The sequence below is a fragment of the Equus quagga genome, chromosome 16 (assembly GCF_021613505.1).
Source record: "Equus quagga isolate Etosha38 chromosome 16, UCLA_HA_Equagga_1.0, whole genome shotgun sequence".
In the NCBI taxonomy this organism is placed as follows: domain Eukaryota; kingdom Metazoa; phylum Chordata; class Mammalia; order Perissodactyla; family Equidae; genus Equus; species Equus quagga.
This window is the reverse complement of record NC_060282.1, coordinates 81,071,473-81,095,478: the sequence shown is the minus strand read 5'-3', so window position 1 is coordinate 81,095,478 and position 24,006 is coordinate 81,071,473. Positions and strand designations below refer to the sequence as shown.

Sequence of the window (24,006 nt, the reverse complement as noted above, 5' to 3'; positions counted from 1 at the left end):
GCAGCCTCCAGCTCCTCTTTCACGCCCTTCATAAGCGCTGATGAAGCCAAGACGGAATTACGCCTCCTTTCTCCTCCACTCCCATACCTTGTCATCACTATAAAATGGCCAAAAGCCATCCTCTGGAGGAAGAAAGGAAGTCAGCATCCCGGGCAGCTAAACATTGTCTAATTAAATTCTAGACGATTTAGAACTACGGAAAAAGGATTTCATTAGCTGCAGGCTGGAAGGCTAGGCTTGCAGCAGGAGTTACATATGATGAAGTCACATGTGCATTATTCTAAGGGTCACAATGATGAAAAAGAAAACTCCAGGAAAGAGCACTTAACCCCCTGAGGAAGTAGCCACGCTGGGTCCTATTTGCTGCGTTTCCATGTAAGACAGGGTGAATTTTAGTCTCAGCTATGGCTCTCACTAAATGCTCGCTCCTTCCTAAAGCAGAGAAGAGAGCTGAGGGTCTTTGGTTTGCATGGAGTTTAGTGCCAAGCCAAGAGATGAAGCCAGAGAATAAGTATGCATGAGAATACCTGAATAGTCACTGCAACGAGACAGTTCAGGTGGTGTGAGCTGTTAGCAGGCAGAGGAGGTCACTGTGATCACTGAATAACCAGCTCTCTATAGCACGTTAGAATTTCGGGACAGATGACTCCACCTCTACAAACATCTACTACGTGCCCTTCACCCTTTGTCTACTCAGGCTCCGGAGGGAGGCAGAGGAGCTCACCAGTCTCAGACGATTTTTTCTTTTTTGACGAAGATTAGCCCTGAGCTAACTACTGCCAGTCCTCCTCTTTTTGCTGAGGAAGACTGGCCCTGAGCTAACATCTGTGCCCATCTTCCTCTACTTTATACGTGGGATGCCTACCACAGCATGGCTTTTGCCAAGCAGTGCCATGTCCACAGCCGGAATCCAAACCGGCGAACCCCGGGCCGCGGAGAAGTGGAACCTGCACACTTAACCGCTGGGCCACCCGGCCGGCGCCGACGATGTGCGTCTTGAGTGGTAACCGACACAGCGAAAGGAGGGCTGGGCTGGACACTTCTGAATTGTTCCAGAGCCTACAATCTAAAACAAAGCCTGTACCTGAGAAGCTTTCTGTGCTGACACGATGCCAGTGGGGTGCCCTTTACCAAGGCGGAATAACCACCACACTGGAGCGCCCGGGACCTGCTCAGGCTCGCCTGGCCCAGTGACTAGTTCTCTACTCAGTTCCGTGGGAAGCGGACTGAGTGCTTATAATAGCAGGAGTCTTTCACACCTTACCGATATTTTCACTATTATTCAGAAGACTAAAAATCAATCAAGCAACTAATAAAAACAAAGTCCAGAATCGCAATTTTGATTAACAACAAGGGTTTTTATTTGTTGCGAGCACTCCAGCCACAGAGCAATTCTGACTGTTTGACTCCTGCCATATAGTTGAAACCCAAAGCCCTAAATCTGACTCTTCAAGGGAAAAGAAAATTAATTTTCTTACTAATCTTTTTCTATAGGAAGTAAAATTATGATAAAGCTGAAAACAATCAATATTTTAATGACTGCACTTTTTAACAGTTTTTTTTAATTCTGGAAAACAAGACTTTACATCTTGGATTTGCATTCAGGAAACTCCAATTTATACAAGAGAAAGCTTTGATAATGCCAAAATGTTGTTTAAACAAAGCTAATGAAGACCTAAAATGTCATGTTTAGACTGCCTGAAACTTCAGGAATTGTGAAAATATTTTTAAACTGTAATTTCTGATAACTTATCGTAATAAATATATAGGAAAAGCTCACTGTTGCCCTGTTGAAGGCAAATGTTTAGTGGTACAGAAAGGTGTGACATTTATAATGCTGGCATCTGTTCAGCTATAGCTGGAGGCAGGTGATATAATGATTTGTGTCACTTAATTTCTCTTCTCAAGAATTCAAAAACCAGTACTATTGGCTGCTGTAAACCACAGTATCAGCAGCGCTTGTGATTGAAATATATGCATATATACGTATGTGCGTACGTATATATGTGAAAGAACGCACACACCACACAACACTACATTCACTAAGGCATTCCCATTTCAGGCAAGGTGGAGGCATGCGTGATTACTTCTCTTATTCACTTGATCTTAGGAAAATAACAATCCATGCTAGAATGAAACCACTGGCACGTTCACACTGCAGCAAAGAAGTTACTGGTGATTCTGACTCTATTCTCTGCTTTATGACTTTTTACTACACCTCCAAGCAGGTTCCAAACACCAAGAGAATCACAGATGTATGACTTTCTGACATTGCAAAGAAATACAGAACTAAAGAAATAAAGACACTGATGATGTGGCAAATCAAGTTGTGTAGTTAAAACAGAGAAACTTTGAAGAATGGAAGACATTCATCAGACAAAGCTTCAGGAAATCAGTTTACTTACTATAACAAAATAGCCCTGCAAGCATGCCACTGTGTGCAAAAAAAGTTTAAGAAACACTGTTTCATTGTTAACATATTATTACAAACAATCAAATAGGTATGGTTAAGGCATTTTTTCCCCATCCTTTCCTGCATCTCAGATCTAATAAACTTCAACTTACTATTTTTAATGTGAAAAGCAGAAGTTCTACATTTAATATAATAGAAAGTAATTTGTAAACCTACTTTTCAACTGTTTATTTTTTACCTAGATTTTCACTGCTGTTCAAAATATAACATAAATCATACTTACATTGATCTTTAAAGTATTCTGCAAACTGAGAACAAGTTTTTATGGATCTACAAAACGAAGCAGTTTTCAACAATAACAGCATCTGTACTGTGTATAGCAGTTTCTAAAACTTGCACTTTCATTAATTTAATCCTTACTTCTTTTGTAATATAGACATTGTTTTCCCTATTACATAAGTGAAGAAGTCAGACGGGCTGCCCAAGAGCCCTTAGCTGGTTAAACGCCTAAGTCAAGAGTCCAAACCTAATCTTGTCCCACGCCGTCACTCTGCCTGTTCTCATCACATTAATCACCAGGAAAAACAACCAAAGCCAAACAAACAAAAAACCCACCTGACATCTGAACACAAGAAAAGGCTTCTCTCTGGAATTTTATGTAAAGTGACTCCAGTTATAAAGTGTCTTAAAAATAATATATATTTTGTAATAAACCGGTATAAATGAAAACATTCTTAGATATCTGCTGCCACTTCCTCTTCCCACTCTGCTTTCCTGACTCTAAATCTAAAGCTGTGTAAAAGTTTTCGATGAATTATATCTTGTTCTGAAAATAAGCAGCAGCAAACGCCGCCACTGATCTCTGCTGCTGAGGACAGGAGGCAGCCCCGGGCCTGAGAGTGGCAGCTGCCGTCACCTGCCCGGCATGCCCCAGGCCGAGTGTGGGAAGTGTGGTTAAAGGTTGCTATTCGCAGAGCAAAGGAATCTTCTTAAAAGAACGATTTAAATTGACTATCTTATTTGTAAAAATTAAGGGTAAAATAAAAATCACAGCGTTTGATTAAGATTCAGGTTCACAGACCAGTCAAACATGCCTAGTCCTTCCGACCATTTCCTCACCAGAAACACTCCTATTGTAGTATTCCTCAACAGAAATGAAATTCAATCCTACAGCTATCTACTACATCATTTACCTTCTTAAATACTATCTCATCAATTCTTTTTATAAAAGAGGTGAGTATGTGTGTAAATGTGCATATATAACAGATAGATAATTTCAAATTACCTTAATAGTTTTGTCCATATCTCCATAGCACAGGGAGTTCAGAGAGATTTTAAAAGGCCTCCACGCAGGATTCAGGTTGTTTTTAATAACCTGTAAAAATGAAGGTGCAAAGACCAGCCAGGAAAACTTCCATTCACATCTTGGTCCTGCCTTCCCGAGATTCTGCCCACACTCTCACCAGTCAGCCTTCACCTCTCCACCCAGGCGACCCTCTCAGTGGAAACCCAGCTACAACAAGATGATACAACTACTACACGAAAAACGTGGTGCAGTGCCTAGTCGTGATACACTCCAAGGAAAGAAAAAAACTACTTGGGAAATGTATCCACCCATTACAAGTAACGCTTAGAAACTACGGATTATTGATTTTGTTGGAAACCAGACTTTTCACTGCAGGACACAGAAGATTCAAATACGGAATAAGAAAGGATGGGAAAGAACCTTGCTGGGTTGGATTTGAACTGAACAAATAGTCTAAATTCACGATTTAAAATTTAAAAAATGTATACATATACACATACACAATAAACAGATATACGCAAATACACGTTTCCCAGCTGAACCCACTGAAAAGGCCTGAATGCAGCGACATCCCAGCAGCAATGAGAACATCTAGACTCACATCTGGGCGTCCAAATACTGCTACCCTCTTAAAGGGACAGTGTTCCTTAAGAAATAACTCATTGCAGACCTGGCCCAGGCAAGCACAAGGTGAACTGAGAATATACTTTAACATAAAATAAGAGGATGCTTAAAGGCTAATGAGGTCATGTTAAAACAACCTAGGAGTCACATGAAGGCACTCCTCGCTGGTCAAATTTGGATTAATTTGAGCAGCAAAAATAATGACAGTAATGGGGCCAGCCCTATGGCCAAGAGGTTAAGTTCGCACGCTCCACTTCAGTGGCCCAGGGTTTCACAGGTTCAGATCCTGGGTGTGGACATGCACCGCTCATCAGCCCACGCTGAGGTGGCATCCCACATAACTAGAAGGACCTACAATTAGAATATACAGCTATATACTGGAGCTTTTGGGAGAAGGAAAAAATAAAAGAAGATTGGCAAGAGATGTTAGCTCAGGGCCAATCTTAATAATAATGGTGACGGTGATGAATTATAACACAAGAAACACAACTGTGTTGTAACAATCCATGAGTCTACAATGATACTACAATAAGAAAAGAGAAAGTGAGAGAGGAGAGATGAAAGAGGAGTATCTGCTAATATATGTAAAGGGATGAAAGATTCAGAAAAAAAAAATCATTATTTTATGACCTCCAGTAATGGATTCATGTATGGATTGTCAATAGATGCTAAAACCACTGGGTGGAATGCTGGAGAACAGGTTGTTCCTGCAGTCTCACAGTATCACACCACGGATCATTTATTAATCACAAAGAAAAAAAACGGGACTTCACCATGGTGCGCTCTGGTGGTCACCAGCTCAACCAAGCGGCCAAGGTTGGCATCAATAATATTGGGCAGCGTGACATCATGGGGCCCCTGATGATGCAGAGCAAGGTACACACATAATGCTGTTGATGGAAATGTTTGATCTGGATCTGGCTGGGAGGAAACAGAAGACTCCAGAACATTGACATACTGGTCTTGATTATTCAAGAGAGTCAACGGCATGAAGGTATATGGGAGGAAGGGAGAAGAGTCTCATACTGGGAACATAATAGCCAAATGCAAAATGTGAACCTTGAATTGATGTTGGACAAAACAAAACAATATGTATATAAACCATGTGTGAGACAACCAGGGAAATCTGAAGATGAATGGTATATTGGATGACGTTACTGAATCAATGTTAATTCTCAGGTGTGGTTGTATAGGACAATGCCCTCGTGCTTAAGAAACACCTGCTGTAGTATTTAAAGGCAGAGTCGTGATGTCTGCAGCCTACATTAGGATGGTTTTACAAAAGGGAAGTATATGTGGGCATGTGTGCATGTGTGTGTATGTGTGTGCGTGGTGTGTGTGTGCACACAAGTGAGGGACAGAGAGAAAAAACACATGTGTGTGCAGGGATGACCAGTCGGTGAATATAGGTGAAGGAGACACAGGTATCTTAGGGTTTTTTAATAGGGTTTTACATTTTTCAAAATAAAAACTTAATAATTAAGTATGGGAGTACTTCCTCATTAAAAGAAAAAAAATGAGCATGTTGACCCTGTGTCTCTGGCTATATATCTGAACTCTGATTACTTTTACAAATACATAATTTTTAAAAATTCAGATTACTACAATTCCAAAGGAAACCTAAACTCTACTTTCCAAATTCAGATATTCACCTCTGTTCGATGCACCATCAGCCAGTTTCCATCGGATGTCTGCTTGTGGAATTCCAGGTATGGATCTGACTTTCCAAACAGATCCTACATTAAAAAAGAAAAGGATTTATTCTCCTCTGAAACCATGTGAAACTACACTTCACACGTTGCATGCTAACGACGCCTTACGTCTAGCTCCATCGCACAGACATACATAGCATAGCACAGCAGTAAACACCACTGCCATCGCCTTCCTCGCAGACTCAGAAACTTGCTGCCATCTACTAGGAGGACTCTTACGGCATTTGTGATAAATACTCGCAATCCTGTGTATCTCACCCTTACTTCTCAAAAATATGATGGCTTTAAAACATACTGATCAATAGGACTCATAATCAATAAAACATTTCTGGTTTGTTTTCATTATCAACAGTGTTCACTCACACGGCACTGAGAAGTCTTATATAAAAGACACCCCAAACATTAGTCATACTAATTCTATGAGGGACAGAGCAGTTATCAGCAACCAAATGGATTCAGAGAGGTTCAACAACTTTGCCAACATTCCACATCTAACTAACTCATTGATCCAAGTCTTGCCTTCATATCTCATCCTTCTATAGCCAATACTCTTTCACCAATTCCTCGCATTTCTTTACACACACAGGGAGCGGAGGTAAATGTGTGGAGTGCATGGTAGAATTACTTCCAGGGCACAAAATACATCTTCTATTTCCTCTGAAATTCACAGCACTGCTGTACAATGCTCAAGCACACTGAGGGCTCAAAAATACCCTCATCGCCATCTCAACACGCACACACGCACACACATACACAGAGAGACAAAATTCTGGAAGGATGTACAAATTACTCCTTGAGGTTAAACTCGAGCAGTCAGATTATGGATGGTTTTATTTTCCCATTTTTGTTCATCTTCATTTTGAAATTTCTATACTCCTTAGAATATATTATTTATTCTTTGTCAAAATGAAAGAACACCTGTTAATTCCACAGTAATATACGCAGCTAGGTCCCTAAACCAAAGACTTTCTGAGTCCTGAATTTATCTCAGTATTAAATTCAGACCTAAGATAACTATTTCCCTCCGCAGCACAGTTTAATGCCAAATATCAAAAGCGAAATTCAACCATGTGTCAAGGTGACAGGATAACCACTCAGAGAAGAACGATTTCTCTAAGACACAAGAATTTGACTGTATAACGCAAGTGGAATATATAACCTAAAGATGAAAAGAACTTCAAAGAAAGCTCAAACTATTTTCACTAAAAATATTTCAATTATAATATGGATATTTTTATTATGAAACTATTAGACATTATATAAAACAAAAGAGATAAGTAATTACGTTAATATTTTTAGGAACCAAGATTTTCAGCATAAGAGAAAAGAGGTATAAATATAGAATTAAAGAAATAAAGCCTTGTATTCTATATCTGAATTGGAAATAGTTATGTAAATTTATAATTTAGTTTTTCTTAAAAAAAAGTCTTTCCTACATCTGTTTACTAAAACATTCTAGAAACAATGAGCCACAATAATCAATAAACAGTAAGCACCGCCAGTACCAGACTGTGTTCTCTAAATAGCAATTCCCACTAAAATGTAGTAAGGTTTCTTTTAATCTGCCAATCTGGGACAGAAATTAGGTAAAATAAGCCTGGAACATTTGTCACTCCACAGAGCAAGCAAGCTATCCAAAGACCCTGGGGTTGTGACAGACGGTCTCAGGCTCAAACTGAAAGAAGCTCCCACAGGCCAAAGCTGGGGTACTTTGAGCATCAATGAGAATTAATTGACAGCAATACTAAAAATAAAAACAACAAACAAAAAAAACCCTCATTGGTCACAGTTAGAGGATGGTAGGGAACCAACTTATTCTGAAAAATGATAAATATGGGGGAAAAAAAATCAAACATTTTAACTTGCCTTTTCTGTACAGACCCTACCTCAGAATAAATACCTAACGTGGAGATGAATACTTCTCTCTCTAGAAGTATTCTCACTAATAAATGAAGTAATGATAGCATGAGAATATCACAATTTTGCAGACTCTGACTAAAATAATATATCTAGGTAGTTATGGTCAATGACCACTAACATCCCAAAAAGATACAACTCAACACTACAAGCCTCCGGATGGAATTACACGCCACCACCTAGGAAAGTGTCTTACCCACAATTCAAGATACCGTCAGATCATGCCTCTAGATTCAATGACCTGCTTACAGAAATCAGGAAACAAAGGCAGAGAGGGGAACATGTTAAAGGACACCACAGGGGTTTAATGAGCCACACAGAGTATGAAATTTCTACAGGACAAAGCACTCAGCTTCTCTATAGAATAAACTCCATGGATGGATGAATGGATGGATGGACGGACGGACGGACGGATGGATGGATGGATGGATGGATGGGAAGGAGGGGGGGAGGGAGGAAAGAAGTAAAAAAAGGGGGGGACTTACAGATTAAAAAAGACTTGAGACATATTAACCAATTATATTTTTTAAAGAGCCTTTAGAGAGACACTGAAATATTTAAAATGAAATGACAACATGTCTGGGAGGAGAGAAGGCAGAAATGGGCAGAGATGAAACAAAACCGGTCATGAGTTACAACTGTTGAAAGATGGCTGAGGGGACAGGAAAATTTTTTTAAAATACTATTCTATTTTAGTAAACGTCTAAATTATTCCAAAATAAAAAAAAAGTCCCTGGCTACTGGTCTAAGATGTTTGCAAACTGAAATGTAAGGTAAATGCAAATGCTGAAAAATACTATTAGATTATAGAATTAAGTACAAAAGTCACTCAAGGAATTATTCTAATCCATGCTGTATACTAAATGGTTGTGTTATTATGTACTAGTACTCATCCTTCATAAAAAGTATTGACTTTTAAATGCAAAAAGGAAAATCTGTAAGTAATAAAGCATGGAACGTTTGCTTTTTCCTTAAGGTAACCCACCTACACTCTCTCAAATGTCTTTTACATAAAATCAATGCTTGTATTCACTCTTCCTCTGGGCGAGGCAAATCCTTTGATCATATCTCGAGGAAAGAGGTAGAGAGAAATGGGCTCTGCTTAAACACACACAGAAAAGCAGAACTTGGAAGTCACTAATGCTCTAGGTGACGCTCAGCTGATGGAGTTCACAATATTAACCGTGTTATTATTTTCTCAAAAGGAATCACTGTGAAGCAAAACAGGATATCCTTGTTGGAATCTGCACCACCACTCACCTTATTATCCAGTTTTCTTGCTTCCATTTCAAACAAGACCACTCTATTATCTTTTATTTCTTCGGCTGAGATCTATGAGTAGATAAGGCAAGTGAAAGACAGTATGTTTTTAGGGATTCTGATATATCCAGGAAGCACTGACTTATTCTGTTATCTAACAGTATATAAAGTTGATACTAATATAAATGAATTCTAAATGTTTAATAACAAAATGGTACCATCAAGAACGATTTATCATTATCTCTTTTATGCATGTGAAATAAATATTTTCCCCAAATATGCCAAATCTGCATTATGCAACTTCCTTTTTAAATGTTCTTGCCCAAACTGGATCTTCCCCACTCCAGCGAAAAAGCAAAGCCGTGGAAGACCACACGACACCGGCTAGAGCTCTCCAAACACTGGGAGGCGTGATTAAACCATACCTAGAGAGCACTACAGATGGAAACATCAGACCAATATTTTTCATCCAGTCTAACTGAAAGACTTATTCTACTTAAAAATAAATTCCAGGCTATGGTGGCCTGGAATAAAGCCAACGACTGGTAATGTTCTCTGTTCCATCGACGTCAACACGCCCAACAGACCGAGCGTCCCCATGCCGCAGGAAATTTAAACCAGAGCAGAGCAGCTGCACAGAGAAGTGTGTCTGATGATCACAGTCACCCTCGAAAGTGGCTTTCTCCGGGAGCCAGCCTCCCGTCCTCAGACAGAGCTGAAGTCAGGAAACTGTCACTCCAGGTAGTGATTACCAGACAGAAACTCTACAAATGAGATATTTAATAGCGTGGCATTATATGACTTGAAATCTAAAACAGGATAAAGCATATATTCATTTGCCCAGAGCCAGGACGTCAGCAGAGGAAAATGCGGGTGGGAGGACAGGAGCAGCAGAGCGCAAGCACAAACGACAGTTAAGAACTAAGTTTCAATGGCCACGTCGTAATACGAGATCCATCTGGAATAAAACCCATTATGGAATGTTCTGTCATGCTGAGGGGACGGTGCTTGCTTTATAGAGAGCCAAAATGATCCATTCGGATTATTAAGTAGTTTCTCTCTAACTTGGGAATTTACCCTTCCATTGGAGAGAGGCAAGCATCACCAACGTGCCCCTGAGTCTACAGGCAACTTAAAAACTCAAAGAAATGAGGCCGGCCCAGTGGCATAGCGGTTAGGTTCACACACTCCACTTTAGCAGTCCAGGGTTTGCAAGTTCAGATCCCCAAACGCGGACCTACACACCACTTGTCAAGCCATGCTGTGGCAGCGTCCCACATAGAGGAAGATGGGCACAGATATTAGCTCAGCGACAATCTTCCTCAAGCAAAAGGAGGAAGATTGGCAACAGATGTTAGCTCAAGGCCAATCTTCCTCACTAAAAACAAAAACAAAAGAAACCTCAAAGAAGGAATTCTCTCACTGCATTTTTCTTTCTTTTTTGGCACGACACATTTCCCATTTGTGATCAATATAAGGCAAGGTTGGATGGAGGGCAATGTTAAGTCTCAAGCGATAAAGCCTGGCTGTAGAATACTTCTCTGAAATGTACAGTTCCAGCATGCTCTATCATGCTAAATCTTTGGAGGCAAAGGACGATTATCTCAGTGTTACCGTGATGCTCCCTCTCCCCGCAGGTCTGCCATTTTTGAGCACCAGTGGTCGAGTCAGCTTCTTACTGGAAACAATCTGTGAAAATTGCAAAGTGACATTACAAAGAGCTATTTCACTTCCACGTGTGAATTTTTAAACTGAATGGCTTCAAAAAGGTTGAGCATAAAGTTCACTTAAAGTCATTAAAAATGGAAACATTAAGTTCCTTCCTTAAAGATGTAGAGATCATAAAAGCCATCTACACACTAAAAACCCACTGGAAAAGATTCCAAGGAGCCAGTCCTGGCAGACACAATCTCCTGCCCACCAGGTTCTTTATCAACGACTTCAAAGCTTAACTTCTTCCTCATAACGGGAAAAGAGGGCCAGACTCTCACTGCGTTCATAAATCACTGAGCTGAAACCCCTGTGGGAAAAGGTGGGCCCAGAACACTCGATAAATGGGATTCGAGTTATCAACTGACACATAACTTCAATATATAATCCGCACAAAATGTCATTTTGAATAAAATAATACAGTAGACCCAGGTACTCTCAAATAGGTGTATCTCTCAAATTCACTATAATTTTAGCTATACTGTGATTTTTTTTCCAAAAAATAAAAACTACTTTAATTTTCTCTTTTGATACTATTTATCAAAGTTTTAGAAAACTGATCAGCTCCATATTGTCCTTTAGACAGAGGAAATACCATGATCTGCAAACAATCCAACACAGAAAAATAAACTCATAAAGGAAAAATCTGAGCAATAAATGTCACCCACTGAAAAAAAAATGACTCGTCCCTGCTGAAGGCTTCCCCATTACGGCCTCACCTCAGGAGTCCAACTCTGAGCTAGGAGCACCACGGTGAGCCCACAGACATGGCCCTGCCCTGCCCCAGCCGGTCATACACGGAGAGACAGACAATTAGGTAAGTGCAGTAAATACGGGCACGCCGAGGCAGAGGGCAGCAGAGAGAACCAGGTGAGCACGGGGAGGCGCTCCAAACTACACCAGGATCAAAGAAGGCTTCCTAGCGGGTCTAAGGTTTAAACTGATGAACCCAGGGATCAAGAAGAGCAAAACGATGGTGTTGGGTCATTGGGGGGTCAAGAGGTACCGGTCATGCTGGTTAGGACTCAAAGTTGCTGTTGCTCTGACAGCATTTATGACAAACGTAAGAACAACACTGCACTGAAATCTGTGAACAGCACCCAAAGCAGCTGGAGCAAGGGGATCATTCATTGACATGTCGAATGAAACACCCCCAACTCAAAAGAATTAACAGGCTTTGCCAAAAACACAAGGTCCCTGCCCTTAGGAAAAATCAGGTAAATTCTATAATGTTCAAGCCAATCACACCAATATATGAACTTAGTCTTCAAAGTGACTACATGTTTCTCAACTTAAAAAATTAAACTAACGAGCACTTATCCAAAACACCCAATTCTTTGGTTAAAATTTAGCCAAAATGCAGTCTAGCAACTATTCATACTCACTTGTCCAAGGGTACACTCACACTCTCCTAAGAAGTCGTCATCACTCAGCTCGATGGTTTTGTTGTCGATGTCATAAATCCCAAATTTCAATTTCTGAACCACTTCAAAGTAGTAATCAATAATAAACGTCTTGGAAAATTTGGGATTCAAGCAATTCTTAATCCTTTCTGTGCGCTCAACCTATACGCACCCCCCAAAACAAAAAAGTTTCTTCAGATCAAATGTGCACTTAGATTTCAGTATCCTTATGTACTAAATGTAACTAAGTATAAGCATGACAGGTAAGGGAAGTTTCTATATGTGGATGAAAAATTCCACAATCAAGGACAAACTCACCCCAGAAAACTACATTAACAGATGAGATGGTTTTACTATTTTTAACATGTGTGAAACTCTTCACATTGTCACAAGAGCGATTCAGACTGCTTTGTACCTACAGTATTTAATATTACCTCATACCACTGTTGACCGCTCGTATTCAAAAACAGCACACACAAAGGGTCTGACTTTGACCCTACATCTGTATCCAAAAGGTTGTCACAGGAAATATTCAGCTCCACCTTCGTGACGCACTGGGCAGCCATCTCTCAAGCTGTGAGAAAATCAAGGAAATGAGAAAGCCAATGAAGTGATGCCTTGAAGAGGCACATGCAATCCTAACGAAACAGGTGGGTTCTTAAGACAAATTGTCAAAACAGGGTAACAGTGAACTTGCTAGAATAAGACTGTTACACGTGCCTCCTGGTGACTGCGACGTCTATTAGCCTATCCCAGTGACATGGCTTCAGTCAGATTCTCTTACTGGGATGAAACTCATTTACTGTATGACACTAAAATGCAGCATTTAGGATGGCAAATAAGACACACTAATCTTCTTTTCACTTTACTATAAATTTTACCATTCAGAAAAAGTCCAAGCATAACCTTGATCCTTCACTTAAAAATAAACATAGCATTCTGCTACAAAACAGATTAAAACACAACCTTAATCTTACTTTTGTTTATTCAATAAGATACTGAGTGAGATATCTGCTGATTTCAAAGAATTGTGGCTAAGACCCAAACCTGGGGAATAAGAGACCCCAAATACCGCCCCCCCAACCCATCTTACAGCACATTTTACAGCAGTGGTTCTCAACCTCCGCTGCTTATTGGAATCACCCGCAGAGTTTTCAAAGCCCCTGGTGCTGGTGTCCCACAAACAGAGTTGATTTAATTGGGTTAGGGTGCAACCAAGGCATCAGCTCCTTGGATCATTCTAAAGTGTAGACAAAATTAACAAGCCCACTGCTCTACAGAGAGCATCCAGCAAATAGGCATGGCTCATCTTTCCTCAAGACTTGCTAAGACATACTAGAGTTAGCCCAACTTTCACCAACCCCTTCTCATCCCAACCTCCAACCAATACATGAAGAAGACTGGGGCCAGGGCTGAGGACGTGGGGGCCAGCCTCAAGAGGAGAGGCAGGGTTGAGGGTGAGCTGTTTTCCTCAATGAAGCCAAGGAAAGAAAGGGAGTGCAGGCGTCACTGAGAAGAGGACACAGGCATTGCGTTCCCCAGCTGGCATCCGCTTGGCCAACTGTCCAGAGCAACGTGGCGGTTGATGGCGGTAGGCCGGGTCTGGAGGTAGGAACATATGTGCAACCTAGAGCTGCTGGCAACATCCTTAGACTGTGGCGTTGTTAGTGTTCTTTACCCGCCACTTTGAGATTTAGTGAAATTCTGAGACAACAGGAACAAATGTACCCACCATCCTCATATTTAAACAAGATTTCTGTGCTACAAAATGCCTAATCAGGTCTGAAATAATAAAAAAGAAAAAGTGCTAAAAACATAATGCGAGGCAAGAAACCGGTGTGAAAGCAGAGACCATAAAACACAGAAGCACAGAGATGACGGTGGATGACTCAGGTCCTCTGCAGTTACCCACGTCCATGAGGTCTCTGGCAAACTGACACCGGGGCCTCATCCCCAAGCTCTTCTTCCTTGGGTGCTCCATCCCTGACTCTCCTCTTCTCCTCCTCCTACCCGGGAACTGCGAGCACCCCTGCAGGCTGTCCCCTCCTAATCCTTGTCCACCTTCACTTCTTTTGAGCTTCAGGCATCCACCTGCACACAGTACTCCCCAAACCAAGAGCCTTCACCCCATCCCCGTGCCCAGTCGCCTTTCCCCCAGTTCACACCCACCATCCTCAGCCCTGAAGCAGCCTCCTTGACCCGCCCCTTCCTCTTCACTGCCCCACATCACAGGCTCTGGAATCAGACCACCCGAGTTCTCATCTGCATGCCACGCCTGACTTAATGTGTGACCTTAGGCAAGAGCCTTAACTTCTCTGTTTCCTCATCTACAAAATGAAAATAATAACTGTCCCTACCTCATACAGTCGTTATGACGACAAAATGAGTTAATATATTTAAACAGTGCCTACAACATAGTAAAAATTTATTATTACTACTATTATTATTATTTTGGGACTACCTGCCTCCAGGATCCGATCCCCTCTTATCTGTCCCATGTTTCATATTTTTTATTATTCCATTCCTTGATGATTTCCCTAATTACTCCACCCCAGAACAAGTCATTCGTTTGAATTCCTGCTACACTAACAGTAACAGCGTACTACAGTCCAGGAACAAGACCAAATCTGGAGTAACGCACACGTGGGTTGAACCGTGCGTCTGGAGCCAGCTGTGTGACTTCACCCAAGTTACTGCCTTTCTGAGCCTAGACTTCCTCAACAGTAAGGCCGGAGACACAGCAAGAGAACGTGTAAATCTGCACGTGCCGGGCATGCTTTTCACATCTAACAAAGAATCTATGGAACAAATGTTAGTTGCATAATTTTTTTCTTTTGCAGAAGGTAGTTTAGAGTCCCACTCACAGTACCCAGGATGATGCAGTCCCCTGGATGGAATGAGCACGGATTTCTAGAGCTTCCAAAAAACAGTATGTAGAGAATTCTCTACCAGCAACCAGAAAGCCCTCAAATTTTCAAGAATGGGGAGAATTCAACAGAAAATGCAGACAATATCTACGTGCGAAGTCAGTCTCACAGCAAAGAGACACAACACATCAGAAAAGCATTATTTTTCTCCCTAACAATGCTCAAATAAGAGCTGCAAAAGCACCACGCCAGGAACACCGGACTCTTTAGCAGATTGCTGACAGTTACATTGCTGCATTGCTGCTGGGACACAAATTTCCTCTATTAGCACCATCCCCCCCGAATACGACTGAATGCAGCCTCATTTTTATCTACAAACCCATTAGGGCTGAAAGGCAAATGGAAGATGTTACATAAACACCCAGTCTGGAACCTTGTTAATGGCAACAATCATGAAGACGCTCTTTTTATTTCCCTTCTATGTAATTATCCAGCAACGTGGTATACAATTTTAAAAAGAGCAACAGGGTATTCTACTACGAGGGGAGAAAATAAAACAAATGCTTTGTACTCTCTGAGTATAGAAAATCGGGGACTTGGCTGCGATAAGGGACCAGGCAGAGGAATACACATGCCCCAGGATTAAACGACAGCTTCTCCACTGTACGGACCACTTAGTGGAGAACCATTTGGTTTCTGAAATGCAAAGAACCCCTAGAAATACTCAACATCTCAACCATCTCCCAGTCACTGTCACTCTCCTGAATCAACATTATACAACACAGATAACTCAAAGGAATTGAAAATTAAGACCCAATATTTGAAGCAGGGCCTGACACATGAAATCTAAGTCATATGGTCACTCCCATGCCCCAGCTGGAAATCCTGAAGTCTTGTCTGCTCCGTCCTTTCCCATCTTCCCTTAGACCCAACTCCTTACATCTACTCAGTCATGCAGATTCTGCCTCCTACAACCCCAAATCCCTCAAATGTGGAAGAGCAGACCCTTCCCTGTGTGACCCACAGTCACAACTACTTCAGGTCTCCTGTAGCTCTCAGCTGCCTACTGGAATAGTCTCCTAACAGGGATTCCCACCACCATCCTCTCTCCCATCACATCCTCATTAAAAAAAAAAAAAAAAAAAAATCATTACTGGCTGCCCAGGGCTACCCTAGTCCAATTAGCCAAGCCCGGAATTCACGGCTCTGTCCACATCTGCCTCAGCCTACCCAAGCACCTACCTCTGCCCACGTAAATTCTTCAAGATCCACTTCAAACGACAAGCTGCTGCTATACCCCCAGTGCAGCTATGGCACTGATCCTAGGTTCTTTCCACTGTTGTTACTGCATGTGTAGGTCATCACCCTTTCCATGTCCTGCGAGCTGAGGACAGGGACCACATTTTATGGCTTCCTCTTCATCCGAAAGCACGATGACTGGCACGGGTGATGTGTGGCAGAAAGAGCAGTAACTTTGCAGTCAAAATGCTGGGTTCAAATTTCTTTCTATTTATTTGGGCATGTCAGCTCTGCCAAATTATCCATCTAAACCTCAACTTCCTCATCTACAAAATGGGGATTGAAAAAACAACTGGCAGTCGTAGGTTTGTAGCTTGCTCGGCATGTACTAGACGTTCGGTGAATTACAGCAATTATTATTTTATTAACTACTCAAATATTTTAGTTGATTGTCTCGGCACTGATAGCTTATTATTAAATTGTAAGACACAAAGCACTCTTCTCATCCTTGTTTATGAAGAGCTCCCTGGAATGACAACAGTAAAAGAATCCCTGAGATTTACATAAAATTAATTTGCCAAATCAGCCAGCCTTGACTACAGATAAGTGCTAATTTTCCTAAATCCTCTCAGAAGGTTTGTTCATCTCAGCTACTGCATAGTTGGTGCCCTAGGGAGAAGGCCCAGGGCCAGTGACAATGACTCATTATTTGTCCTAAAACAATTGGGAGGGAAAATCAGTGCTCACCCACCAAGGCCTTTAGTAAACTTCAGTCTTTAGCTACAACATGAGGAGGTCGGCAGCATCAAAAAGTTCTAAAGGTTCCTTCTGGTTCAAATACCATGATTCACTAACTGCTGGTCCATAGCGCATCCCGCATGACCTCCAATGGGAGGGAGCCCGAGCAACCTTGGGGCAGCTGGTCCATAGCGCATCCCGCACGACCTCCAACAAAAGGGAGCTGGAGCAACCTTGGGGCTGGAACAGGGCCTAGCAACATCAGCAGTACACACCCGATGCAGTATTTCTTAAACTCTGTAGCTCAAAACAGTAATGTGTCCCCCTCCAAAAAAAGTGAGGGAAGGCTAATGCGGCAGCAACTCCAAGAGCTGCTACGCTACCCAGGTCAAACTGACAAGGGTATGTATTACTACGTGCATAAGAGGTCACTGTGTCCCCATTACTATGTGAAGGACAGTGGGACACGACACAGCAATAGACCTTTGAGGTCATTATAACTATATTGGAGAGCCACTCATTCAACAATTATTGATTGAACACTTCCTAGGTATTCTAAATGCCAAGGGGTGGGAGGGGGGGAGGGGAAAGGAGAATGCAAAACAAAAGCAAAATAAATACCTAGCTAGCTATGTGCACATAGAAATAATATACGACAATATAAAATTGCGTAGTGCAGGCAGGGAGCAAGATGCTCTCAGAACTAGAGAAAAAAATATCCTGGAGGAGATTTCTACTTTTACTGAGGATTAAAACCACAGCCCACTATAAAAGAATTTGCATTCTTGTTGCCACATGCTACTGGATTTTTTTCACCTGAAATTTAAGGGCAGAGAGTGGTAGAGGGGAGAATGGGAGGAAAGGGGACTGGAAAGTTAATAATTCCATAGACCTGGATAATTTCTGGTTTTGCTTTTTACAATTTTCAAAGTGCTTCCAAATATATTGCCTTCTGAACCTCATCAAAACCCTAGTGAATTGGGCAGGACAAGGATTACTACTACATGGTAAGAGGCCAATACTCCACAGCTATGGCTATAATAGGAAGCAGTCAAATATCTGGACTGCCCCAGAGTATGCTGATACTTTTCACCACATTACTAATTGTCAAAACAATGCATAGTGTCTATTAGGAAAAAAAAATGTTTCTCCAAAAAGGTAAAATTTTCCCAGATAAACAAGCTACCAAGTGGCAGGGTGGGGACAAGAACCCAGATTTTTATCCCCTAATGCCAGAATGCCCTGAGGGCACTAAAGCCTCATAATCATTATTTAGTATAACAGCAATAATCTCTAACTAATTTTCTTATGGCTTTCCAGTTAGTATATCAAATGTAATATTCAGTCTGACACAAATTAATCTACAGGATATTAAAAGTTACAAGGTAAATATTTAAGCTACCACTATTACTATCTTTCTTAAACAAATGTAACCAGAAGAAGAGTAGCTTGCCAAAGGAGTAACAGAACTGAATGACTGATATTTACATCAGAGCAGTTCCTCTTCAAGACAGCCCATTAAACCGCAAATTACTTCAGGCCAAGAAAACATTGTCTCCTTGCTAGAGTCTCCTCACACACAGACCTACACGAGGGTCACAGGACCTCAATGCTTTCTGAGGGGACTGCTGGACCATCTTGGGGCAGCAACATTTATTCTCAGGAATAATCCACTATCCAGAAATTACGCTCCAGACTTTGAGAGTGAAAAACTCATATGAAAGGAATTCACACACAGCTTGTCCTGTATTTTGTAAGAAAGTGATGCCCACATTTTTCTTTTTTTATACCTGCCATGGGAGACTAGAAATGGGGACAGAGAATTAGGTCCAGCACACAAGCACGTACACAGAGAAATAGGCACGTTTTCTTCTCAATGTGAAGAAGAACAAACAGGAAGGATCACTGGATCAGAGTTAAAAAACTGGAGGGTAGCTGTGTCAGTCACACCACACACGGGAAAGTGCTGTAACCTCTCGAGGCCCCAGTGTTTTCAATTGTTAGCTAAGAGTTGAGCCAGTCACTTTAAGTAACTTCTCAGGCCTCCTCCAGTTTCTAGGAGTCTAATTTAATTACAGTGAATATGGAAGTTGTTTAGGAAGTAGTACTGAAAAAGTAGGGGGGAGAAAAAGAGCAGAAAATTTATAAGAACTAAAAAGAGAAATGGAAGAAAAATGATAAAATTTCCAAATCCAGCCTCCATTTCCCATTATCGAAAAAGCTGAATCTGAAAAAAATACATTTAGATATCTCCCCACTATTTAGCTACCTTTGCTTGAAATTGTTATCAAATTCCCTATCCATTCCCAGATGACTCGAAAAAATAAGCACATCAACAAACAAAACACAGGGCCCCGTCTATCAGGCACACGCGGCATAATAAGGAAGTGAATTTTACTACCATCCACAGAATCTCCCATCATTAAACTCTCAGCTCATATCATGGCAGCAAAAGGAATCAGTTCTTGGCCAACATTTTTTATAATGAATTTCCAGACTCTTGCATTGTCTTGAACAAAATCTAAATAGTGAGATTACCACTGATACCTAAACATACAGAACTGGGGGAAGCAGGAGTGAATAGAAAGTGCTACCACTTGATCACTCTTACTTTAAACATGAGAAGCATGTGCAGTGTTACCCTGTCCTTATTGCTACAAAGTGAGCAATCGACTGAGACCCCTTCCTTGATTTCTCTAGAAAATTCCTAAGATATACTGATCCCTTCTATGATTCACAGTAGGTTAGAGTTTCCTTAACATGTAGTTCAGGTTACACTGCTTTACTAATTCCTTGGCTATTGCAGACACATTTTAGAAATGTCACTGATTCTATTTTCAAGCCTACCAAACGAACAGTTGATGGTAGGTGCACTGAGGGAGGAGTTAAAAGTTAGAAGGAGTGACCTCTCAGTGTTGACTCAGTCATGAAACACCCATCTTGGCAAAGTTAGCTACAGAGTACGCGTCTATGAAGTGAATCATCTTTTACCAAAAACTGCCTTGATGAAAATGAGAGCTGCACCCCTAGCAGAAAATGCCAGGATGCTCAGCCGGAAAGTTTTAAAGTTACAAGGACTAGGTAAAGCTCTGGCCAGCTGGGCAGTGGGCAGGCTGGATGTTAAATTAAGGCACATCAATTTTGGGGTTCTTGTTCCTCCCCAAGTGCTTGAAGAACTTCCCACCTTCTGGAATCTTCCAGATGTCGGACCACTCATCAGAACTTCTTACCTGCCCCTATAATCCGATTATGCCCGACTCAGAAAGCATGCTTTCTGAAACTCCGCCCCCTCCCTCTCTTCTTAGCAAGGCATGTACAGTATCTAACTGCACAAGACATTTTGTCACTATGTGCTCCTCACTAGTTCGTGGTGAACAATGATACGAACATTCTTTCCGTTTAAAGCTGCGACAACAACTCCGACTGCTCAAGGTTACAAAGTTTGCATCTTGGGCAAGGACTGTTGAGATGCATACACATTTCCTGATTGCAAGAATATTTACTTTATGGTTGCTTAGCACACACATCTCCGTTGTTTTTAACTTTCTGGCAAACACCTTTATATTTCCCAATATCAACAGTTTCAAAGTACTTATTCCTTCACTCCATACTCATCCAACAAATATGTACAGAGTACCCACTGTGTGTCAGGCACAATTCTAAGGTCTTAGGAGACAACAACAAACAAAATAGACAATAGACAAATATCCTGCCCTCATGAGGTTACACTACAGAGAAACAGACAATAAAAAAGGTAAGTAAAGCATATCATACGCTAGGTTGTAGCAAGTGCTAAAGAGACAAAGCAGAGAAGGGGAGCAAGAAGTACTGAAGGTGGGGTGTGATTTTGGATATTTTATAAACTTATTTTGACCCTGCCATCAGGAAATACTTGTTTTGATTTTCACTTCTTTTTAAAAAATCCTGACCTCTACACAGATGAAGATGTGGACAGACGAGTTCCTCTTTACAGTTGCAGATACCTATTTTAACATGTCTATCACCTTAGGGTCTAGAGACATGGTAAACTAAAAGCTCAGAAAATTGAAACAGCCTGATGACAATGCATACTGCAACCACACTGGTGCTGTGGCAATTTTCACAGGAACCAGACATAATCCATCCGCTTGCTAAGAGGACATTTCAAAATGACTTGCTAAAATGAGTATGTAGTATTTTCTCCCATTTTTTACAAGGAAACTGTATTAATATGCTACCCATCTAATTTATATTGGTAAGTGTGACAATTACATTAATTTTAATGTCTTTTTAAAAATTATGATTGCATACTGGTAAGCTGTCATATATTAAAAGAATAACCTCTCCAAAAGAATGCCAATACACCCTCCTCCCAACCCCGTCAGCTTTTTCAAATACATTTAAACCAGCATAATCAGCTTAAATGTAATTATCATAATCTTATCAAAATGTATACATAATGTCTGCTTTTGCTTATCATATCAAAAACTTAAATAATGTAGGTAATTAAAATCTGATACTTCACTTTTAGGTGCTAATTTAATTCTCCTTCTCAGCCACTTTTTCTTTCGACAAATCTTCTACCAAATATCCCACCTAATTGTTTGGACTTTACCTTGACTAGTAATCCTTACGAGATAAGTAAGAACAAGCAGGAACAACATTGGTGAGAAGAAAGCTGGCCTGTAGGGTGAAGGTAATCATGGGTACACTAAATGCCCACGCCTGGACTCCTCAAACTTGCTGAGTACCACCAACCAAAGTGGCATTGATCCTTGCTAACAGACCCATCTAAAAGACCATGCTTTGATGAGCAGAGATGACTCATTACAAATCCTTGAAAGTCGAAATGTTATTTAATCATATTTCACATCCAACACTAACTTTCCTAGTTTTGCAGACAGGCAAACTTTCTAGCATACTAAATCACTGAGTAAAGAAAGTTTTGAAAAAGAAAGAGAAAAGAAAACTCTAACAATGGTAGACAAAAAGTGCAGCGATAGTACCAAAAGGGGAGGGCAAGGCAAGCACGTGTAAAGCTATAGCAAGAATTGATAGGAGCTGGGGTACAGTATGAACTGGGTATCTGAACAGAGGCTGCGATGGAAATATGCAGGGCAGCAGGAGTAACAGCACTGGAAAGAGTATACAAAAATAAAATATTTTAAAATGTGCGATACTTAGGTTGTCTTAAATTTACGTAGAAATGAAGATCATTGTCTACAAAGTGTTCACACTAAAATCCTAAGTGGTCAGTCCTTGAGCAACCCCAAAAAGGCAAAGAATCCTTTTGTTTGCCCCATCCTGAAAGCTCCTGTCCCTCTCCTTTGCTCAGGGTCCGGATCTGAGAGAAGAAATCCTGAAAGAGACCTGCACACTTCCTCGTGGGGTCTGTGCCAGGCACCTCGCAGTCTGTGGTGCCCTGAGATTCGGCCCCCGTCACGTCCAGAGCCTCAGCCTGGCCCAGCCCCACAGACTTGCCTCTGAATTTCTTTAGCTCAGAGAGGGATGCATTTTTCCAATTTATCAGTCAAAAGGAACTGCCTTTTTAAAAACTCTCTCAAAGGCAGAAAAGCGGCCCTGGGTGCCAGAGACGCATCTATTGTGGTCACTGAACTGTCATCATACAAGCCATCTGTTCTCAGCTCTTTCTTATCTTTACCTGCTTCCCTCTACCTGTACTTCGGGCCTGCACAAGTTTGGTTTGGCTCTGGCTGGCTCAGAGTTGGAGTCAGCTGACCCCATAATGACAAGAGCAGGACATACAAAGCTATAGGTTTATAGCCTAAATGTGTGCCAGGCACTTTGTTAAGTGTTTTCAATACACATTGAATCCTCATAACAACCCTGTGACCTAGGAGATATTTTATCTCCACTTTATGAATGCAGCAACAGGCCCTGGGAGGTTAAGTAAACTGCCCAAGCTCATACAGCTAACACATCTCAAAGCACAGATCTGAAATCCAGGTATCCCTCTTCTGCTAAAGAGTGATGTTCTTTACACCAAGCCATCAAGCCTGTGCTCTGAAATCATAAAGACCAGAATTCCAACCCTCAGGCTACCACTTACCGCTTGTGTCAGGTTTGGGAAATTTTCAACCTGAGTTTCCCGGCGCATGAAAGGGAATGAGCACACCTCTTAAGTTGGTGGTTGTGAGCAGTGAATGAGCTAACATACATAAAGATCGTCTGGCAGTGTTGTGGGGTCCCGTAATCGATAATCGCTTTGTTCAATCTCGCCCTGCCCTCTATTTCACCAGCAGTTAGAGGGGCAGCCGCGGAAAGGTCACACCGAGGAGAAGCGAGCCCGCGCATCCCCTTGCAACGCGAGGCCGGCGCCCGGCCGCAGCCCCGGACACGGCGGAGGCTCGGGGCCGGCGCGGGCACGGGGCCGCCGGGAGAGCTCCCCACGCCCCCGGGACTCCCTCAGCGAGCCTCCGCCGCCCCGGGCGGGGCGGGACCGTCCCCTCCCCGGCTGCTGCCCGCCCCGGCGCAGCCCGCCCCTGCCTGCCCGCCGCGAGGTGGCGGGGCCCGCACCGCGCCCTGCGCTCGAGGCCAGCCCGGGGTCGCGGCGGCTCCACCGACCCCACCGCGGCCCAAGCCGCCCCGGCCACGGCGGCGCTCCCGGCGCGGCCCCCTCCCGCAGGGCCCGGGGACCGCGGGGCCCGCCGCACTCACGTCCGGCTCGGGGGCGACGCTAGCGAGAAGCGAGACCAGGCCGCGGGAGGCTTCGCGGAACGGACGGGCGCCCGCGCGGAGGGCGGGGCGGATGGGGCGGGGCAGGGGCTGGAGCGGGGCTGGGGGAGGCTGGGGCTGGGGCGGGGCGGATGGGGCGGGG

At 42.2% G+C, this 24,006-nt stretch overlaps 1 protein-coding gene across 2 annotated transcripts in view; it reads right to left on the bottom strand.

Annotated features, from left to right (window-relative positions):
- The window catches only part of CPNE3 (copine 3), a 41,353-nt gene extending 17,395 nt beyond the window's left edge, over positions 1-23,958 (bottom strand). The window contains exons 1-7 of one of the 2 annotated variants that reach the window (XM_046641872.1): positions 23,847-23,958; positions 12,780-12,919; positions 12,328-12,507; positions 10,847-10,921; positions 9,233-9,304; positions 5,996-6,079; positions 3,699-3,788 (exon numbers count right to left, since the gene is read on the bottom strand). In XM_046641872.1, the coding sequence (XP_046497828.1) occupies positions 3,699-3,788; positions 5,996-6,079; positions 9,233-9,304; positions 10,847-10,921; positions 12,328-12,507; positions 12,780-12,911 (633 nt within the window). In that variant the 5' untranslated portion in view covers positions 12,912-12,919; positions 23,847-23,958. Of the gene's footprint in view, positions 1-3,698; positions 3,789-5,995; positions 6,080-9,232; positions 9,305-10,846; positions 10,922-12,327; positions 12,508-12,779; positions 12,920-23,238; positions 23,564-23,846 lie in introns of those variants that run through there. The other variant, XM_046641870.1, reaches the window with a different exon arrangement.
- Positions 23,959-24,006: the final 48 nt, after the last annotated feature.